This window comes from Bos indicus, chromosome 26 (assembly GCF_029378745.1).
Source record: "Bos indicus isolate NIAB-ARS_2022 breed Sahiwal x Tharparkar chromosome 26, NIAB-ARS_B.indTharparkar_mat_pri_1.0, whole genome shotgun sequence".
NCBI classification, from domain to species: Eukaryota; Metazoa; Chordata; class Mammalia; order Artiodactyla; family Bovidae; genus Bos; species Bos indicus.
This window is the reverse complement of record NC_091785.1, coordinates 17467662-17490313: the sequence shown is the minus strand read 5'-3', so window position 1 is coordinate 17490313 and position 22652 is coordinate 17467662. Positions and strand designations below refer to the sequence as shown.

The window sequence follows — 22652 nt, the reverse complement described above, 5'->3', positions numbered from 1 at the left end:
TGCGTCCAGATTGGGTTACCCAACTGACCAATCAGTTTCTCTGCCAGAAACTCTACACTTGGGTTAATGAGGACTTTAATTTTCTGCAAGCAGGTATTTGCTTTATTTGGCACAACTGAAAGGTTTGCAGTGGAAAAGGGTATGATCATCACAGCAACAACAATCACAGTGGTGCTCAAAGGGTGGGCTCCCGACAGGTAGAGTCAGCGCCACCTGGGGACCTGTAGGAAATGCAAATTCTCCAGCCCCACCACAGACCTGCCCAATCAGAAACCCCAGGGGTTGGAGGGGAACTCTGGGTTTCCAAGGAACTCTGGGTGATTCTGGTGCAGTTTATTGTGAGAACCACTGGTCTGCCAGATTCTAAAGCCTCTAAACTCTTCTTTGAAGACAAAAAACTGCTCGTAACTTTCAAACAATGATCTTTCCTCTCTCAAGACATCATGGGATCTAAATGAGATCCTGGTTCAGTCAGGGCCACAGTACTCCAGTGTGTTGGTAAATAGCTAAATTTATTGATATTAACCCAAAAGCTTGAAAAAAAATTTAAAACAACAGGAAAGGAGAGAATATAATATTCAACTTGGTTTATATAGGGAATAATAATTATTTATATGACCTGCTCACTATTTTGAGTGTGAAAATGTCATACTGCTTAAAAATAACATATTAATGCTGTTTTAAAATGTAGATACGTGTAGATAAGCTTTGTCCTTCATTGTATTTTGTTAACATAAGCATGGCTATCTCTTCACAACTTTAAAAGATGAGAACACTGAGATCCCATTATCCTTCTCCTAGCCTTGCAAGGATATCTCTGAAAGGGATAATCAAAGTGCAGCTACTTTATGCCTTACCTATTTTCACCCCCACACAGCTTATCACAGTGAAACAACTGTCGTTCAACTCAAGAGCATCTTCTCCTGAAACAGTCCAGTTGCACATTTCTTTGCTATTGCATATCCTCCAAGTTGTGCTAGAGGACAAAAAGTGCTCCAGAATGGAGCAGAAGATACTAAAGAAGGCAGCAAAAGCTGTGCACCAGACCGTGTGTGAAGAGTTGATAAAGGGAGCTGAGGGCATCACCACATCTTCTTGGTCTGGGGGATGCCGACTTGTACCACGTAACAAGGTTGGCAGCTGAAACTGAGCAGTCTGTGGATGGCAGGATTTGAGTGAATGAGATGCAGAGGGAGGAAAAAAATTTAAACACAAAACATGTAGTTTGTGAAAAAATTCAACCATTTGCTAAAATTATAGATTATAATTATTTTAATAATCTATCAGTTCAGTCGCTCAGTCGTGTCTGACTTTTTGTGATCCCATGAACTGCTATAATTAAAAGTAATTATGAAATGCCAAGAAGCATCAACTACCTAGCTGAATAATTGAAAAAATTACATCAAACTTTTTTGCAACAATTTACATGTGACTATATACACCTACAGCAAAGTCAGTTATACAAATCAGCCTCTGGCTCCCTATTACTCTGCCTGTGTCCCACTCTTCAGGAACCTCTGATAGGATCCTTCACTCCAGTTCATTTTGCCCTTCAATCCAGTTAGGCATTAAGTGGGGTAAAGACATTCCACTTGGTTATAGCTGGCTTACAACTAGAGTGCCCTCTGCTCCCCACTTGAAATTATTCAGTTTCTTCCTAATCAATCCATTTCCATCTGTCTCTCAATCTCACTTCCTCTCTACTCCTACACCTCCTATCTTCCCCGCCTGCCCATTCCTCTATCTCACAGGTTCTCTACAGTTCCTCAGCAAAAGGAGAAAAGGGTTTGCACGGGATGTATGTGAACAAATTCTAGAATGCTATATGCTTCTGAGGCAACTTAAAGTCCAGCTGGAAGGACGCCCCTGTGTGTCTCTGATGGACCAGGTGGTCCTCTTCTCTCTCATCCATCCTGTTCTCTCCGCTGCTGAGCCTGGTGCTTAGCTGAGCTCTCATACATGTGGAATCAACACACCCAGCCTCCTTTACTGGTGATGTAAGATATGGTCTCATTTCCTTTGTTATGCAAACGATGAAATGGCACTGACCTTCTCATATTCAAACTTGAACCCCTCACTGGGTTGCCCAGTCATGTAGATAATTCTCCAAGGTGTAGCCTCAAGAAGTCTCTCTTATCTTTCTACTCCACCCTCCAGCTTGTCCTCCCACTGCGATCCACCCCTCAGTGCCAATGGAACACACTTTCCCCATAGCCCGATCAAAGCTGGGCTACAACTCCTGACAGGATACCATTGAAGATTTGGGGACAATAAAGGGAATTATCTCATTGAAAAGGGCTACCGATGGCACCGCAGATGGCTCTTCTCAGAGCAGAGGCCCAGACCCAGTCTCGGGTTCAGGGCCACATACCTCCCCACCCCTCCAGCCTCACACTGTAGAAAAACCCTCAGGTTTGTCTATGCTTTTCAGGTCTACAGGTCCGAACAATCATCAGACCTAGAAGGGAAAAGAGCTCCCCTACATGCCCAATCTACATTATCATTTCTTGTTTGACAATCTCCCTTTTCCCAAGATAGTTGAGAGTAGGAATGTCCACTGCGCAGTAAATGTCCCATCACCATGATGTCTGACGGCCCTCAGGAAATAGCTACAGCAGAACAACAGGAGAATTGTTGTTGTTCAGTCATTAAGTCGTGTCTGACTCTGCAATCCCATGGACTGCAGCACACCAGGCTTTTCTGTTCCTCACTAGCTCCCAGAGTTTGCTCAAATTCACGTCCATTGAATCGGTGATGTTATCTAACCATCTCATCCTTTGTCACCTCCTTCTTTGCCTGCCCTAAGTCTTTCCCAGCATCAGGGTCTTTTCCAGTGAGTCAGTTGTTCACATCAGGTGGCCAAAGTATTTGAGCTTCAGCATCAGTCCTTCCAATGAATATTCAGGGTTGATTTCCTTTAAGATTGGCTGGTTTGGTCTCCTTGCTGGTCCAAGGGACTCTCAAGAGTCTTCTCCAGCACTACAATTCAAAAGTATCAATTCTTCAGTGCTCAATCTTCTTTGTGATCCAACTCTCACATCAGTACAGGACTACTGGAAAAAACTAGGTTAATTTCAGCCTGAAATTAACACTTAGTCGGGAGGCCAACAGGTCAGGCCAGGCAGAGTTCCTCTGACAAGCTGTTCTCTCATCCTCTCAAATGCTCCATCCCTATACCAAAAAGCTTTGCAGCATATACATTGTAAATCCATACATAGCCCAAGAGAATATTTCTCCCAGATTCCAGTTCCTGTCAACAGGGTTTCGTACGCCTATGCTAAGCTTAACTGTGTATCACTCTTCATAACAGCTAATAGACAGCCTAGCTCCCAGAGTGAGAGAAATCCTCATTTTTTTAATGGAAAAACTCCATTTCCTCCTGGAACAATGGCTATATACAAGCTTTTTGTGAGCTCAGTCATGTCCAGTTCTTTGCTGCTCCATAGACTGTAGACCGCCAGGCTCCTCTCCTCATGGTATTTTCCAAGCAAGAATACTGGAGTGGTTGTCACTTCCTACTCCAGGGGATCTCCCAACCCAGGGATTGGACTGGTGCTTCTTGCATCTCCTGCACTGACAGGCAGATTCTTTACCACTAGTGCCACGTCGGAAGCCCCATATACAAGCTTTGTATTTCATTAACTAAAATGCCCAATGAAATTGTTTTCTCAGAAGAAAGGAAAGCCTTGCCTGAAAGGTAAATTCATATATGTTACTCTTTCAAGGCAGAACCATGTGAAATTTTATTTAGATGTATTTTAAATTAGAAAGTCATTATGAAGAAAATAAAACATGGTCCTATACGCTGAACTTTTTTCTAATTCATAAATTTTTCTAATTACAATTGACCTTGAAAACAACCATGTAACAATTTTTTGCATATCCTTCTACAAAGCTATGTACATACCAGCACACATGTATATATGTCTTTTTTTCCTACAAAAAACATAGGAAAACATAGAAACATTCTTTCTTTTCTTTCGTCGCATCCTCCATTTTCATTTAACTTAATAATATCTCAAGATTTTTTTTTACATATTAGCAATAGAGATTTTTTTTTAATAGCCTGTGGTATTCCATTTATGGCTTTATCAGTGTGTATTTAAGAAGTTCCCTTTTAATAATCAATGGGCATGTAGGTTGTTTCCAGGTGTTTTGGTGGGAGAGGCAGAAAGGATTAGAGCTATTACACGTATCTGGAATAAACATTCTGATATGTATGTTTGTATAGTTTGTGACTATGTTCATAAGGTAAATTTCTAGCAGTGGAACTTCCAGGTCAAGAGGCAAGGTGGTTTTTCATTTTGACAGATATCGATTGTACTAATTTATATTCCCAAGAATATCTGTATTCTTACATACTTGCCAACCCTGGGGATTATTATACTTATTAAGTTTTGCCAGTCTGGTAATCAGAATATTATACCTCATTGTTCCCATTTAGATTTCTTTAAATATAAGTGATATTAAATAACTTTTTATTGATCTGTTGGTCACTTGTATTTTTTTTTTCTGTTAGATCTGTGTTCACATCTTTTGCTCATTTTTCTATTGAATTGTTAAACATTTTTTTTACTGAGTTTTAAGATGCTTTTTTAATCAAAACATGTAGTTCTTTTTCTTATATGTGCTGCAAACGTTTCTTCCAACATGTATTTATCTTTTGATTTTGTGCACATTACTTTTTGCTCTGCAGAAGTTTCAAATATTTATGCAACCAGATTCATTCATCAGTTTCTTTATGACTTCTGTGTATGTACAACTTTTAAGTGACAATTTTTCCAGATTCTGCCTAGTAAAGTTAACCTGCTCACAAAAAACCTTAAGCCTGATTTCTGTCTATACTGTGTTCTTCAAGGTAGCTCCATCTTTGTATGGTCTGAGGACAGTAAGTGATAAATGGTGAGGCTTCTGATAGCTTATGACTCCTCAGAACAGACATAGCTGGGAGTCAGAATTTCTCCTAGAGCCTGAGACTGACCCAGACTTCAGTGGGTCAATGCATGGCCCGATGACCACACTCCTTATAGACTCAGTCACACCTTCCCTCGGTTCAAGTAGTAAGTGGCCAGCTTAATTGAATACAATATAATTCATGCTATTTGGGGGTTTATTTATTTGGGGCCTTTTTCTTGTACTCAAGAAGGACAGAAGACTTAAAAATCAACCTAGTTATTAATATTTTATGTTTCATTTCATTTCATACAGGCAACTTCAAAAGATGGTCCATGATATCAAGAACAATGAAGGCGGAATAATGAACAAGATCAAAAAGTAAGTCAGATGCCACAGCACTATGTGAGCACTTATTTATGTAAATAACATCTTATGCCAGCCTGCAGTAAGTGGGAGAAAACGAAGTTCCCTGTTACCCGGGTGAGGAATGACAACCTCTCTAGCATGTGACACTTTCTTACTCATGGCTAGAGTCATGGTGGTCAGACCCGCATTCAGGAAACATGGTGAATGAATGGCTGGTACTCAGGCACCTTGCTTTTCTCTCTCACTCCTGGACAGCTGAGTTATGTCATTCAAGGTGCTTGGCAAACATCAAAAGAGACGTTTATAGAAGCCAGACAATCAGCTTCTTTGACCACTTAGCTAAGGGCCACTAGGATGCGTTTCTGTTTTGGAGAAATTCAAAAGAGAAATTGCAAGAACACAGCCTGATTTCTTTAGGATGCCACAACTGTTTTCCATATTTTGATTTCTGCTTTTTCAATTATGACCTTAAAATGGTGTTTTCAATCGACACTTGGAGAAGGGAAGTTAGAATTCCAAATCTTCCTACACATACACACACACAGACACATACCTCTAAGGTTTTGTTTTTGTTTTTGCAGAGAATAGAAATTGTACATTACGCATACCTGAATTTGCCACTCGAAATTAACTCAAGAGGAAAGGGGAAATGGTACTCTGTTAAGTTTTTGTTTAAGGCTTTTTTGTTTTTATGAAAGTAATACAGATTCACTAGGAGAAAAAAATCAAAGAGTTCAGAATTGCATGAAGTAAAAATCTCTCACCTTCTCCTACTCCCACCCTAACCTGCTCCCCAGAAACGGGCACAGCATGAGTGAGTTTGGTATAAATATCTGTATGTGTATGTTTACACACACACATACACACATTGGCATAGTTGTAGTCCCTAAATATACATTACATACATGCATACAGTTTCATCATGAGTGGCATCATGCCACACACACATTCTACCAAGTTGCTTTGTTTGTTGGTTTTAATTAATGCTATATAGTGGGCATTTTTATTTGTTAGCACATAAAAATAACCATAAACGTTTTAAACAGATCATTAATAGTCTACTATAAATATATTATCATTTATTTAACCAGCTATATACTGGTGGATTTCTTTGAAGTAGGAGTTTAAATGTACATTTTGGAAGACAATTTGATAATATGAAAGTTTTATGGCCATTTCTTTTAGTTTACCTGTCATAAATAATACTTCGATAAATATCCTGTGCAGACTTTTGAGTATACCAGAAAACTAATGAAATGAAATCTCTAGCTTCTGGATAGGATTTGTGCCCTTGAGATTTTGGTTGATATTACCAAATTGCTGCCCCCAAAGTTTGTACCACTGGTTGGTGGCGGTTTAGTCATTAAGTCATGCCCGAGTCTTGCAACCTCATAAACGGTAGCCTGCCAGGCACCTCTGTCCATGGGGTTCTCCAAGCAAGAATACTGAAGTGGGTTGCCATTTCCTTCTCTAGGGGATCTTCCCAACTTAGGAACTGAACTTCCCAACTTAGGTCTCCTGAATTGCAGGTGCTACGAACAGTGGATAAAAGTTCATTTCCTTGTGGCTTTAGAGCAGAGTACATTTTTTCTTTTTTGGCCTTTGCTAAACTTAAGAGTAATAAATCACTTTTCATGGTGTTTTTAGGCTATACAATGTAAATGAGTTTCAATATGTGTAACTGGTCATCACAAAATAGTTAAAATGATCTTCTGCTTGAGGGACAGTGGTCATCTCATACAGGAGAAGAACCTGTCTTCATGGTCTCTCCTATGACTGGGAGATGTGTGTGTGACTATTTTCATTTCTTATTTCTAATACATATAGAATCTCATTGAAATAGAGAACCCTGCCAGTCATTGTTTCCATCACTAGCAATTCTAGACTAATTATCTCACAATTGCCAATTTTACAATATACCAATTCTTTCAATAATATGAAGCCTTTGTATAAAATGTCTCCTTATTCAATTTACAGCAGCCATGGAGCTCAAATTTTCCCAGATAATTTCTATTTCATTCTGCCCACTATCCCCTAATACTTGACAAACTGTGTTTTTTTCTCTGTTTGGAAAATATGACTGCCCCAGTCATCACCCTAGTGAAGTCAATGGCTCTTTTGGGTCAAAGTGCCCCAAACTTAGGCTCTGGCTCAAAACCAAGCCACAGGTGCCACCTTCAAAGGAGGAAGCACAGTTGAGCACACTGGTTTCCTAACACGAGAGCATGACAGAGTTGTCACCAGTTCATGGGTGAATGAGAAAAGAAGGCCCGTAAAGAGTTGAGGGTTGGCGTGCAGCTGCTGGTTCCTCAGTGAGGCCCAAACGACACCTCTTATCTCTGGTCGATGTTCAGTGATCAAGGATCCTCTCTTGAATTGCTCCTTTATTCTGAGATGATGACCTCACACTTTGGGGTATTAAAATACAGTTTCTTTTCCTTTTTTGAAAAGACAGCAATAACATATAATGGTTGGTTTGTGCTTTTTGAAATCTTACTGTTCCATGAACAGACCTGGCACCAGATCCAGTTTTGTTTTTGTTTTTCTTCCCTTCCCTTCCTTTCTTCCTTCCTCCATAGACAGTCCCTCTCTCTGGACCTCATCCTAGGTCTAACAACAATGTCTTCCCAGCATGCCCTTTTGGCTTGCTGAGAATTGAATGAAACAATAGCTAGGAGAGTCTTTAGGAAACAAAAAATAATTTCTAGGCAAATATAATTAATCTTATTTTTGCAACATTACAGTTCTGGTTTATCAGCCTTTTTTTTTTTGTAATCAAGCATGATTTTCTGTACCACCTTTTTCCCCAAAAATGAAATATTTTTGTATGTAATGGTTACCTTGTGTGTGTCTGTCTCTCTGTGTGTGTGTGTGTGTGTGTGTGCTCTAAGTCACTTCAATGGTGTCTGACTCTTTGCGACCCCATGGACTGTATCCCTCCAAGATCCTCTGTCCATGGGATTCTTCAGGCAAGAGTACTGGAGTGGGTTCACACCCTCCTCCAGGGGATCTTCTCAACCCAGGGATTGAACCTGTGTCTCTTGTGTCTCCGCATTGGTAGGCGAGTTCTTTACCACTAGTTCCATCTAGGAAGCCCCAGTGATTAGCTTATATACAGCTTAAGTAAACAGATGTGATGTTTTAGTAAATGAAGGCTACTGGGTTTTATATAGGTTTTATTTATATATGTCTAAATTTCACTAAGCAAAGCATTCTTACATAACATGCTAACTATTATTAAAAATAATAACTTACTACAAACCTTACACATTTCAAATAATGGAAGGGAAAGCGTTGTCAAAAGTTATAAAAAGTCTAAAAACTGGGATACGTTTCGAAATGTAATTTTAGTTTTTTCCTTTTAATGAATGGGAAAGCTTTGTGAATATTCAGAACATAGTATATGCATAAATATAGTAGTTTTGAGAGTGCTTGAAACAATTCAGCTTTTATCTAAACATCACAATTCTCAACCTGGAGACACTCACTGCTCACTTATTTGACATTTTTTTCAATAGTACAAAAAATAATTTCATCCCAACCTACGACATTTTAGTTCAGCATTTTAGCTGATTATAGCTAATTTTTCTTATTATTTAAAGCATTTACTGAATTATTTATTAAAATAGAGTTCATCTTCTCTTACCTTCCTATCAAACCAATCAACATTTATTGTCCTCGAATCTCTGATCTCTGGACTTACTAGTATTCCTGACCTCTCAGAGCCCTTCCACCTCCCGACCTCACCTTTGCCGAGTCTCAGCCACACTGTGCACTGAGGGGGAGGGGCAGAGGCAGGAAATCCTGGCTAATGGCTTCACTACATTTACAGAACATTTAGTTTTTCAGTGTGATGAGTTCAAAAGAAGCCATTATTCTGTTAGTTATCTACCCATTATCTCTAAACCTGCTTCTATTATGGGCCTTGACAACAGCTGTCCTACTCACTGACCATCTGTCTAATTTGTTATCTACAGGCTGAAAGTCAAAGCACCTCCAAGTGTTCCTCGGAGGGACTATGCCCCAGGTAAGAGTATTTCTAAACTACTTGGACTCTTGACTAACCTAATGTTCACAATTCCTTCTTGAAAAGGGAACACTGTTCTACTCATTTGAAAACAAAGGAGCCCATTCTAATTTTAAGAGTAATCTGACTATAGTGGAGATATAATGGTCCTTCTATCTGTCCATCCATCCACCCATCCATCCATCCACTCATCTATTGATCAAATATGTATTAAACAACTTCCATGTGACAGGCATATACAGAGTCTTAGGTAAAAAAACAATGAAAATAAGACAGATATAGTCTCCATACTCACAGAATTTATAGTCTAGAAGGGAAGATAGATGATTTTAAAAGCAATTACAATTCAGTGTGATGGGGAAGCACAAAGTTCTATGGAAGTACATAGCAACAGTATCTAATCTAATTTGAGGTGGAGAATGTGGCAGAGGTAGGGAATGGAAGGCTTCCTTGATAGAGAATTGTTAAAACAGATACTTGAGGGTCCCTGAGGTTGGGGGTGGGGCGGGGGAGGGGGAGCGCAGGGTACATGGAATAAATTCCTGATGGCACATAGTTACTCAATCTTCTCCAAGTTTTAGCCCTGCAACCCCATTCCAACTAGGATTAACTTTGTCAGGGGAGAGGAGTTAGCCTGAAGATGGGTAGGTTTATGACAATAGAAAGCTAAGTACACCAAAACCTTTGACTGTATGGATCACAACCAACTGTGGAAAATTCTTCAAGAGATGGGAATACCAGACCACCTGACCTGCCTCCTGAGAAATCTGTTTGCAGGTCAAGAAGCAACAGTTAGAACTGGACATGGAACAACAGGCTGGTTCCAAATTCGGAAAGGAGTACGTCAGGGCTGTATATTGTCACCCTGCTTATTTAACTTATATGCAGAGTACATCATGAGAAACACTGGGCTGGAGGAAGCACAAGCTGGAATCAAGATTTCCAGGAGAAATATCAATAACCTCAGATATGCAGATAACACCACTCTTATGGCAGAAAGCGAAGAACTAAAGAGCTTCTTGATGAAAGTGAAAGAGGAGAGTGAAAAAGTTGGTTTAAAACTCAGCATTTGGAAAACTAAGATCATGGCATCCGGTCCCATCAGTTCATGGCAAATAGATGGGGAAACAGTGAGAGACTTTATTTTTTAGGGCTCCACAATCACTGTAGATGTTCCTTGGAAGAAAAGCTATGACCAACCTAGACAGCATATTAAAAAGCAGAGATATTACTTTGCCAACAAAGGTCCATCTAGTCAAAGCTATGGTTTTTCCAGTAGTCATGTATGGATGTGAGAGTTGGACTATAAAGAAAGCTGAGCACAGAAGAATTGATGCTTTTGAACTGTGGTGTTGGAGAAGACTCTTGAGAGTCCCTTGGACTGCAAGGAGATCCAACCAGTCCATCCTAAAGGAAATCAATCCTGGATATTCATTGGAAGGACTGATGTTGAAGCTGAAACTCCAATTCTTTGGCCACCTGATGCAAAGAACTGACTCATTTGAAAAGACCCTGATGCTGGGAAAGATTGAAGGCAGGAGGAGAAGGGGACGACAGAGGATGAGATGGTTGGATGGCATCACCGACTCGATGGACATGAGTTTGAGCAAGCTCCAGAAGTTGGTGATAGACAGGGAAGCCTGGTGTGCTGCAGTCCCTGGGGTCGCAAAGAGTTGGACACGACCGAGCGACTGAACTGAACTGAACTGAAGCTAAATAGATTTTCCATCACAATTTCCTTGTCTAGAAAAGATGCATTGGGCAGGTAGGTCTAAAATCTCATTTACTTTCTAAAATATAAGGATGTCCTGGATGTGGACAGGTCTATCCAGCCCTCATTGAGAACCACAGGACTACAGACACTGATGATAACTCTTCCTCTACAGAATGACAACTGAAACCAAACCTCAACCTTAAAGAATGATGACTACTTTATTTTTCTCTACCACTGATCAAGATAGTATTAAATCAGATAGTTGAGTTTTCCTTGAGCACTAATGAAATTTTATCACACTGAGAAATGCTGACCAGCATTCCAGGTGTGGTCACTTACTCACAGGACCACTTTTTAGAACTCTTTAGGTGAGACAGGATTTATTGACCTCACAGTGCCAATCAGTCAGCAAGTCTAGACAGTTGGCCGGGGATTCCTTTGCAATTTGGAGCTAAAAAAATTAAGTACCCTGACCTTTAAAATCTACCCATTTTGTCTATGGCCATATCACCTTGAACATACCCAGTCTTGTCTAAAATCTACCTAATCAAAAATTTATAAAAACAGATATATTTTCCCCCTCAAAGTTCCAAAAAAGAAAAGAAATCAAAGTAGACTGCACCTGTTAAGCCCAAAGGCTTGATTGAAAAATATGGAATCATGGGGTCTCAGGTTTAAAAGGGGGCCCAGAGGTCATATAGTCTAACATCCAATCCATTGCTTAAAGTTACCCCACTCCCACACACCACACACAGGGCTCCCTTTCCACTTGGAAACCTCCTGTGATGACCTCCCAAGCCTGTTTGAGCCCATCAGGAAGAAACAGCCCTGGAGCAATGTAGATGTGATCCATTTCCTGTGGCTTCCTAAGTCTGTCCTGCTAGCCACACAATGCAAGATTTTAAAAATTCTAAAAAGTGGAAATAGAGTTATTCTGTGCAGTTTCAAGGAATAGAATAAGATGTTAGGTCATTTGAATGGTTTCTTTCTAAAATAAACATCTCCAGGTGCTTCCGCTGTACCACACATTCTTTGATTAACTCCACAAATATTACACGAATGTCCTGTTTGATACTCACTGTGCTAGATATGTAACGAGAAACAAAATATAGTCCTGGACCTAAAAGAACATAATGACTAGTGGGGAATCAGATAATAAATCAGAATGCAAACTGGTAAACACAAATATCCAAATGTGGTAACTGCTGTGAAGGAAGGTGGCAGATGCAGTGATAGGGAATCTGTATAGGGTAGGGGAACAACTTGAGTAGTCAGGGAAGGTCTCTCTGAGAGGGTGCCATTCAATTTGAAACCTGGAGAGTTAGCAGGAACATTTGTTACTTTGTAGATGACCCAGTGGCACTGGAGATGCTGAACACAAACATTAGGAGCTCAGGCAATTCGATCTCTCTGACTTTAGGATGGATGTCTCCTGATGGTCCTCTCACACTCAGCTGTCTCCTTGCTCATCCCCTCGCCCAGGTCCCTTCTTTTCCTCTACCTTTTACTTGGGCAGAAGACAGGGAGCATTCACGATTTATTTACCCTTTTGCCTAACCACACATGCTGGAGATCATCCTTGATTCCTCCTCTTCACTCAACCTCTACAAAAAAAAAAAAAAAATCAAACTCTAAATCTTATTTATTCTCTTTAAATATCTCTTAAATATTTTTGCTCCTTTCTATTTACAAAGTTATAGCTCAGACTCTGCTCATCTCTTGCTTGTCCTAGAACAAAAGCCTCTAGGTAGTCTCCTGAATTATTAATTTCATGGGGTCTTTTCAGTCTCCACCAGAAAACTGTTCTGAAATACCTTTGCCTAAATATTTTCATGGTTTTACATCATCATCAAGAGGGCCCACAAACAAGATCCTTCAAGGTTCAGGCACTAAATGGCTGTGTAATCTTGGACAACTCTTTTCTCGTTTCTCAGTCATGCAGGGCTGAACCGGAAAACCTGTTAAGTTCTCACCAGAGCTAACACTCTGTCAGAAACAAGTCCTGGGAGGCCAGGGCCTAATGATGAAGCAGTCTCTCCTAATCTTCCCTAACTTTAGGACTCCACTGCTTTCAATCTCCCTGATGCTCAGAAATGTTCCCTTGCTTGACCTCAGACACCTGCTATCTTCCCTGAAACTCCCCAAATAGTCTTGATATCAGTACCTTTGTACTTTATCTCTCTTATGACACTGAAATGTGGTCAGGTCTTCTAAGTCTTTGCTGTGTGTGTGTGTGTGTGTGTGTGTGTGTGAATGTGTGTACGTGTGCTAGTCGCTCAGTCATATCTGACTCTGTGTGACCCTATGGACTGTAGCCCACCAGGCTCCTCTGTCTGTGGGTTTCTCCAAGCAACAATACTGAAGTGGGTTGCCAGTTCCTTCTCCAAGGGATCTTCCCGACCCAGGATCGAACCCAGGTCGCCGCCACTGCAGGCAGATTCTTTTCCGTCTGAGCCACCAGGGAAGCCCCCAAAATGTAATTCCTAGCCTGGCAGCATCAGCATCACCCAGGAGCTTGTTAGAAATGCAGAATCTCTGCTCAACCCTAGAACTGCTGGATCAGAATTTGTGTTTTAACAAGAACTCCAGAGAGTTTGAATGTATATTAAATTTGAGAAGGCCTGCTATAAATCACCAACTCTGTCCTTATTGATTCTCCTAAACTGAAAGACAAATCTATTAAAATTCTAGAATCTCCAAAATTTATCCTATCGTTTCAACAGATCAATATAGTCTTGCTTAGTCTCCCTGCTTTTACACTCAATCCCTGGAAAAGGTCCTTTTGGCAAGACTACCATCATCACCTGCAGTTGGACCCCCCTTGCCACTTCCTGCCCACCCCCCCCAACTCATGTCCCAGGAGCATTTTGGGCTATTTTTCCAGAGCCTTGAGGTCCTTGTGCAGCTGCAAGCTGGGGCCTCAGAAACCAGCCCTGACAGTTTCCCCTGAACCCATAGAGTCTTCAAGGACATTGGAGGCCCCAGTGTTTGGAGATACTAGCCCGCCAGACCTCCTGAGTCCAGAAAGCCAGTCAAGTGCTTCCTAGAGGCCTATGCAGATTTGGTCCACCCAAGACTTCTGAAGCAGCCCCACCTGTTTCCTCTGGATGATAGATTTATGTCCTCTGTCCAGTCCAGGAAGCTAATGGCTTCCCAAACCCATTAAGCCAAGGTGGAGAGTGTGTTGACCTTGGTGATGCTGACCTTCAGAAAGCAGAGGATAGAAATGGCCAGAGCTCCATAGGGGTCAGCACAAGTGTCATCAGTCCCTCTCATTAGAAGGCGGAAGGACAAAGCTTGAATCTTACAAACAGTGGAGGCCTGGACCTCCTACAGATGCAAGCAGGTCAGGCCAGTGTGCAGCCTGCTGCTTTCACTCCAGACCCCACAATCTACTTGGGCTCTGAGGAAAGAACATTGTTTGCAGGAACACCACGGTCCACCAAGCAAACTATTATTCCCGTGCAGCTGGCATTGCTGGGGGAAGGGAAGCTATTCAGAACATACTGGGTGTTTACTCTGACCTGGACGTTGTGCTAAGCTCTTTATAGACATTCAGTTCAGTTCAGTTCATTCACTCAGTCAAACTCTTTGCAACCCCATGGACTGCAGCACGCCAGACTTTCTTGTCCATCACCAACTCCTGGAGCTTGCTCAAACTCATGTCCATCGAGTTAGTGATGTTGTCCAACTATCTCATCTTCTGTCATCCCCTTCTCCTCCTGCCTTCAATCTTTCCCAGGATCAAGGTCTTTTTTAATTAGTCAGGTCTTCACATCAGGTGGCCAAAGTATTGGAGTTTCAACTTCAGCATCAGTCCTTCCAATAAACATTCAGGACTGATTTCCTTTAGGATTGACTGGTTGGATCTTCTTGCAGTCTAAGGCAGTCTCAAGAGTCTTTTCCAACACCACAGTTCAAAAGTATCAATTCTTCACCACTCAGCTTTCCTTCCAGTGGTCATGTATGGATGTGAGAGTTGGACTATAAAGAAAGCTGAGCGCCAAAGAATTGATGCTTTTGAACTCTGGTGTTGGAGAAGACTCTTGAGAGTCCCTTGGACTGCAAGGAGATCCAACCAATCCATCCTAAGGGAGGTCAGTCCTGGGTGTTCATTGGAAGGACTGATGTTGAAGCTGAAACTCCAATACTTTGGCCACCTGACACGAAGAGCTGACTCATTTGAAAAGACCCTGATGCTGGGAAAGATTGAGGGCAGGAGGAGAAGGGGATGACAGAGGATGAGATGGTTGGATGGCATCATCAACTCGATGGACATGGGTTTGCGTGGACTCCAGGAGTTGGTGATGGACAGGGAGGCCTGGTGTGCTGCGGTTCATGGGGTCTCAAAGAGTCAGACACAACTAAGCGACTGAATTGAACAGCTTTCTTTATGGCCCAGCTCTCACATCCATACATAACTACTGAAAAAACCATAGCTTTGCTCATTTAATCTCTCATTGTGCTTGTGCTAAATTACTTCAGTCATGTCTGATTCTTTGTGACCCTCTGGATTGTAGCCTGCCAGGCTCTTCTGTCCATGGTATTCTCCAGAGATGAATACTGGAGTGGGTTGCCATTTCCTCCTCCAGGGGATCTTCCTGACCCAGGGATCAAACTCTTATGTCTCCTGCGTTGGCAGGTGGGTTCTTTACCACTAGCACCCTAACCTCTCATTAGTGCGTTAAATAGAAATGGCTATCTTGGTTTCACAAATGAGGGAAATATGTGTCAGGAACATTCAGTAACCTGTCCACTAAAAAAGACCCACCCCAGGCTTCCATTACATTGTTCCTCCCTTTGACCCAATTTAGGATGGTTACAATTTTCCAGGATATTTCTTATTTATTATCCTGAAAGCCCCAGAGCTTCTAATATTAAGTTCAAGAAGCCACCTGCTTCTTGAACTTTCAGAGTTGAACAGCTTCCTGTATCTCTGAGTCTGAGGTCTGGCTAGAGAGGGAGGGTGGGAAGGGGAGACCAGTTGCGGTGCACTCAGAGTCTTCTGGGGTCACTGCAGAAGTTCCTCTGGTCACTCTTCAAACCCCCGAGAGGTCAGAACTGAACAGGCCTCTCTCCCTGTACCCTACGGCCCTGATACCCAGGGGCTGTTGTCATGTCCTTAGAGGGCCACCTTCTCCTCCCCCACTGATGTCATGCAGGGAGGAGATCAGAGCAATGATAAAGTAGGGAGACCTCAGGGCAAAGGAAGACACTTAGAAAGCGATCGCTGAATAAATGCCCACCACAGAAGCACAAAGCATGCATAACAACCCTTTGCCTGAAACATACTTGCTTTTGAGAATGAAATATAGCTTGCTTTTTCTCGTGTCCTGGTGTCCCTAGTAAAGCTAGCATTCATTTGATCTTTTGTCTCCCTGGTTACTTTTAACTGGTACCAACAAAGCTGAACATGGGAAGGGCTGTATTCAACATCAGTTCTGACTCATGCAACTAAGAATAGAGGAATGAAACTTGCACTCAAAGGTATTTTAAAACCTAGAAAGTCCTGAGAGATCACCCAATCCAAACTTCTCATCTTAGGGACACTGGAGACCACAGAGGCACAGGGAATGCCCGAGGTCATACAGACAGCTGATACCTGAGTCAGGACCCTTTCCCCTACAGGGCCCTGTGAAAGGTGAATGATCATACAGATAAAGGGAATTTCTAAGATGTTAAAGGTTTAAATGCAAGTTACCACTCCCAGTCAGTCTGGCAGAGGCTAGCTTTGGCCTCAGCTCCGCACACCAAGTCACATCCCTTTCTCCTCTGGGTGTACCCAGAGGGACTGTCAGCTCGCTGCCTCCCCCGCAGCCTCGGTAGTTCCTCTTTCCGTTCCTTCCCTGTGTCTGTCCCCACCACCGCAGCTAGACCACCCTCCTTCCTCTCTTCTTCCTGTGTCGTACTGCAAGTCTCCCCACTGGTTGCTTGCATCCCGCTCTGCAAGAGGAGAGCTGTGCAGGGCCCAGTGGCCCAGAGCACAGCCTCTAGAGTGAGATCAGGGCCAGAGTGGAGGACATGTGTGGACACGCAGTTGTGGAGTGCACCTCAGTGCCCATCACTCGGAGATCACCAGGCCCACCCAGCGTCTCTGGTGCCCCCGAGGACACCCAAGCAAGAGACTACATCCACACCCTCTCCTTTACCCTTTCCCTCAAGCTCTCAACACAGAGTCCTTTACTGTCCTTCCAGCCATGTCTCCCCATTCCCAAGAACCCCCAGTCTGGTTCCGACTCGGTCTCATCCCACCTTTGTATTAGTCATCAATCGTGTCCGACTCTTTGTGACCTTTTGGACTGTAGCCCACGAGGCTCCTCTGCCCATGGGATTTTCCAGGCAAGAATACTGGAGTGGGTTATCAAGGTTACTCAAACACCATCCTTGTCAGCCTGCCCCTCTCCACCTTGTCACTGGAAAATGCAGTACCCACTGAGGCTGGAACATCTCCCTGCCTGGCAGAGAACCGAGCTTTATTTACCTGTCAGCGTATTTCCCTGTGATTCTCCAGCGCAGCTCATCCATTCTGTGCATGGCTGTGCCTTATGGATGCCCCTTCCTTCCACCTGCTAAGCTGTGCTTCTGGAACTGACACCTAAGCCCCCATCCTGAGGGTGGAAGCAGAACACCCTCCTTCATCACCATTCTCTTTTAAGGCCTAGTTCCAGCCTGCCTGGGGCACACGGCCTCAGTAACCTCTCGGCCCTCAATGAGTGCACGTTTCTCCAAATTCCTCCAGCACCTGGAATTATGATCGGCTGCTGGACATACACCAGGAAATTTTATACCACCTCAGATTGTCCTCAGTCTGATCCGTGAAAGTTTCTCTAGACTCTAGGTCTTTTATTTCATGTAGAGGCTGGGCTCAGTGAGAAGATCTCAGCCTTTGGGGTTTTTGGGCCTGGGTCAGAATCCTGGCTTTGCCTCTTAATCACTGAACCTAGGAAAGTTTTGTAACTTCCTTGAGCCTCACATTCCTTATCTGGAGATAAGTATGTCTATCCCTCAGGTTATTGTGAGAATTATGCATGTGTGTGTGTGTGTGTGTGTGTGTGTGCATGCTCAGTTGTGTCCAGCTCTTTGAGACCCAGAGGACTGTAGCTCACCAGGCTCCTCTGTCCATGGAATTCTGCAGGCAAGAATACTGGAGTGGGTTGCCATTTTCTTCTCCAGAGAATCTTCCTGACCCAGGTATCAAACTCATGTTTCTTACGCCTCCTGCATTGGCAGGCAGATTCTTTACCACTGGTGGAGAGAGTGAGTGAAGTGAAAGTTACTCAGTCATGTCTGACTCTTTGCAACCCCATTATATAGTTCATGGAATTCTCCAGGCCAGAATACTGGAAGGGGTTGCCATTTCCTTCTTCAGGGGATCTTCCCGACCCAGGGATTGAACCCAGGTCTCCTGCATTCCAGGCAGATTCTTTAACATCTGAGCCACCAGGGAAGCCTGGGATTATGACACAGTAAATAGGCTAAACCCCAAACCAGTTACATAACACAACAGAAAAGGCTTTCCCTGACAAGGAGGCCCAACCAACATCTCAGCTCCCTAGGAGGGGCTGCAACCCCACACCATCTGGCCCATATTCAGCTTGAACTTACTCCTGAAAATTTCACTGACTACATACTAGAGGGTTCTTGGATCCATTTCTTTGTGGTAACAATGCTGTGTGATTACCATTAGAGTGAAATGAATTGGTATCATTTTGAGGATTTATTAAGACAACAATGAGTAACATTAAATAGCATTTAATGTGGTCAGGCTTTGCAAAACATTTCACATGTATTATATTACTTGATTCTCATAAAAACATGAGGCAGGCACTATTCTTATCCTTGTTTTACAGACGAGGAAATTGAGCTTTAAACAATTAAGGGACTGGTCCATTGCCAAGCAGGTAATAAAGAGCAGAGCCAGGATCTGAACCCAGGGAGCTTGGGTCTAAAACTACCACCCGCACATATTGGTAGTCTCCCTGAGATGCTGAAAACCACCCACTACTTGGATCTAGTACTTTGGATTGCTTTGCTTTTCGGTCTGGGCAATGGCTTGCTACGTATAACTTGATGAGTGTGATGCTGTGCCAGAAGACAGATGTGGCTGGGGGAAGGTGGGGCACCACGCAAATAACCTCCACCTCCTGATGCTTTTCTCTGTTTTCTGCCTCGATGCACCACAATGCCTGGATTGGGGCATTCATGTTTCTCCTGGGTTTTATCTGAATGTTCAGCGGACGGCCAGGCCGTTCACATGAGATTTCAGCTGCAGAAGCCAACACAGCCTGGCCTCCAATCCAGTCCCCACACTCACTAGCCATGTGCCTCAGACAGGTTTTGCAACCTCTCTTAGCCTCAGTTTCCTTGACTATAAAACAGATAATAAGGCACCTACGACAGAGACTGTTTTGATGATAAACAAAGAAATACATTCATAATACTTCCCCTAGCACCCAGCACGCAGGAAATAGTCAATGATGGAATCTCTTATTACTATCCTCATTTTCACTCATTCAATTCATTTACTGGCTTGTGCTTTTATTTCAGTATTAGTGCAGAATTACAAATGCAAAATGGCATCCAGATCCAAAGATAAATAGGTCTTGCTTTTCAGTACAGAGAGACACTAAATTGTGTCTCTTAGGGCAGGATGAAGTACATGTCACAAGGTGCCGGCAGCATCTACGAGGTCATAACCCATAACCCAGAGGGACTGGAGAGGGCCTCATGGAGGAGGGATGCCAGGGGTTTGCACGGAAGAAGGGAGATGGGCTGGGGGGAGCAGCATGAGCAGCGTGGAGGACTATCAGAAGCCCAGGATGGAGGAGCAAGCTCTCCGGCATCACTGTAAGTAAGCGAGGCAGGGACGGCAGGTACAGGTGTGTGAATGTGTTGACACAGAAGCTCGACTTTATCCCGTAGGGAGCCAGTGATGGTTTTTAAGGAAAGGGGCAGCATGAGCCAATTTCTATTTTAAGAAAATAACTAGAAACAGTTGGAAGGATGAATTGAAGATCATAGAGACAGGAAAACTAGTTAGATGACAGCTACAACTGCTTTTTCCACTAGCTGATGATCAAGTGGATCCTGACTCCAGGGTTGACCAAGGCAAGGAAGTGTGTCTTATAAAAATATTTTATAAATGTTTTTGTTTTAAATAGTTGAAACAATAGCATCTTGCTGCTGTATGTTTTGACCTTCAGTTATCCTCAGACTTAAGGTATTAGAAACTTACTCCCCATTGGGCCAATATTGGCATATTGGGAAGAAGACTCGTTCATCTATTCTTCTAAGGATTCCTGGCAACTTAGTGATCAGAATACACTGTCATTTGGTATATGTCAGCTCAGAGAATAATTTCATAAGAATTATTTTCTGTTAATGTCAAAGTTTGATCCACTTGTAGAATAAAGCTCCTTCTTTTTGTCTATCATGTTTTTCTCAAGAGAGAGTTGCTGTTGCTGTCATTTCTTAAAATGTGGTCGTTCTGATACAAGACCTCCTTCCTGCTTTCACTTCATCTCCGTAATTTTTTTCCTTGTGCCTCTGTGGAACGGCCCAGAGCTGGAGTCAGTGGTCTCCTGTGGCAGAAATGGCAGGAAAAGTTTCTATTGAGGTTCTGGGGGATTCAGGGACCATCCACCAAGTCCTCTAGCCACAGCTGCTCAGTGGGGTAGGAGGGAAGATGTGATCCTCTATGGTGCACTCATTGAAGCCACTCTACCATCTGAACTTGGGTCAGAGTGAGAGAATTTTATTTAGCCTCTAAGGTCAGTTTATGTGATGGGATTGATGCTAAGCTTCTCAAACTCCAAATGTGTTTTGGAAGAAAAGGGGTCAAATAGTCTCCTTGGCTGTCATAATCCAGGCCTATTTCATTCTTCAAGATCATAAGCTACACAAGACCTGTCACATCCATTTTTACACCTGCTGTAGAGCCTAAGACAGTGGCTGCAGCCTGAAGCCCAAGGACAGCAAGAGCAGTATGGCGCTGAGGTTCAGAGCATGCACTTGGAAGTCAGTCAACCTGCAGGGCTCAACTCCTGACTTTACCATTTACTACATGATCTTGGGCAAATGATTTATCTTCTCTAGGCCTCAGTTTCCTCATAAGGTTTTTGAGAAAGTGAAGTGAATACAAAGCTCTGATAATATTGCCCAGCATGTAGTAACACATCGGGGAAAAATTTTTTTTAATAAAAAAGTCAGTGTTAGAGCCAGAGAGAATCTTGGAAGTGATCCCCTTTTAGAGATCTTGAATTTTATATCATAGATCTAAAAATTGAGGAGGTCCAGAGAAGTTAGAGCCCGGATGAGAATTTAGGTCTCTCTGACTCCCTGTCCAGGGCTCTTCCTACTACACCATCCACATATTGATTAAAAAAAAATGTGAGGAAGCAGGACAGTATGGATTGCTATTCTAAGGTCCAAAAATGTCTCTTGACAAAGACCGTTAAGGGTCAGAGTTACCGTTTCTCTGCCCTAGTGGGACTTTTACTAATACTTCAAAAATTGACGGTTTTTTAGAAAAGGATTCAAAAGGAATGAGTGTGAGATGACTGTAATAACTGTCTCAGGCCTAGCAGATGGGAGCATGTGACCCAGGGGCAGGGCAGGCAGGTGCAGGGTGCTTGTGGACAGGGTGGAGCTGGCCGGCAAAAATTTATATTGTTCATTTTGCTTCCAACATGCCATTTCAGAGAGCCCAGCTGACGAAGAGGAGCAGTGGTCGGATGACTTCGTGAGTATTTGTTCCTGGGACGAGAAGGGTACCATTTTCACCATGGCCCCTGGGAGGTCTTTATAAGGACTTGTTTCTGAATGAAATGCTGGTGTTCAGCTGCCCATCACAGAGGGGAGATAGCTGGGCTGGAAGGGCCACTAATAGGCGAGACAGCACTAGGCTGACTTGGGCCAATACCACATTGTGCCGGGCTAGGAGCTTTACACCTACCACTTCATGTAATCCTCACCACAGCCCTATGAGTCGGCATTCTTATCCCCATTTTCTACTGGTATGCAGAACCAAAAAAAGATGTTTAAGTGTTTGAATATTTCCCAATCAGTTGGCAAATGCTTTTGCCCTGAATTCCCCAGTGCCCCATCACTGCTTGGTCCCTGCCAGGAGCCCTAATCAAACCAACAACTGAAGCATGAATGCCTGGCACATCAGGGAGCCTCTGGGACCCTCCTCAAGGTCATGGTCGGTACCTGAGCCGTATTAGTGGTTAAACAGTTTGGACATCAGTCTTGCCCATTTTATAGGTGAAGAAACCAAGGCATGGAGAGGGTAAGTACTTGCGGTTCCAAAAGTCTCAAACCCAGATCTCAGAACCAGGTTTTTCAAACCCAAGAGGCTTGCTATGACCAAGAGGATGTGAACAGACTCGGAGGGCTTCAGGTTGAGAGGGCCCTCCCTGACCTTGACGACATTGGAGTGGTGTGTCTGAATTAACTGTGAACCCCTTCAAGACGGCTCTGCAGCCCACAGAGCTCTTTGGGGCTGAGTCTTCAAGAGACAAGACATCTTAAAAACTCCTGGGCACAATGACAATTCCTCATATATCATATTCCCGCAGAAAGTTAGTCTTCTCTAGTCTGTGAGCTTCATGTCTGGAAGGGATCCCAGAGGGCCTCCATACAACCACA

General features: G+C 43.0%; 1 protein-coding gene across 4 annotated transcripts in view; it reads left to right on the top strand.

The window, feature by feature from the left end:
• BLNK (B cell linker) overlaps positions 1-22652 on the top strand; it is an 82111-nt gene that overhangs the window by 17733 nt on the left and 41726 nt on the right. For all 4 annotated transcript variants that reach the window (XM_019953134.2, XM_070780583.1, XM_019953132.2 and 1 more), the window contains exons 2-4: positions 5209-5274; positions 9240-9289; positions 21704-21744. In XM_019953134.2, the coding sequence (XP_019808693.2) occupies positions 5209-5274; positions 9240-9289; positions 21704-21744 (157 nt within the window). The remainder of the gene's footprint in view (positions 1-5208; positions 5275-9239; positions 9290-21703; positions 21745-22652) is intronic.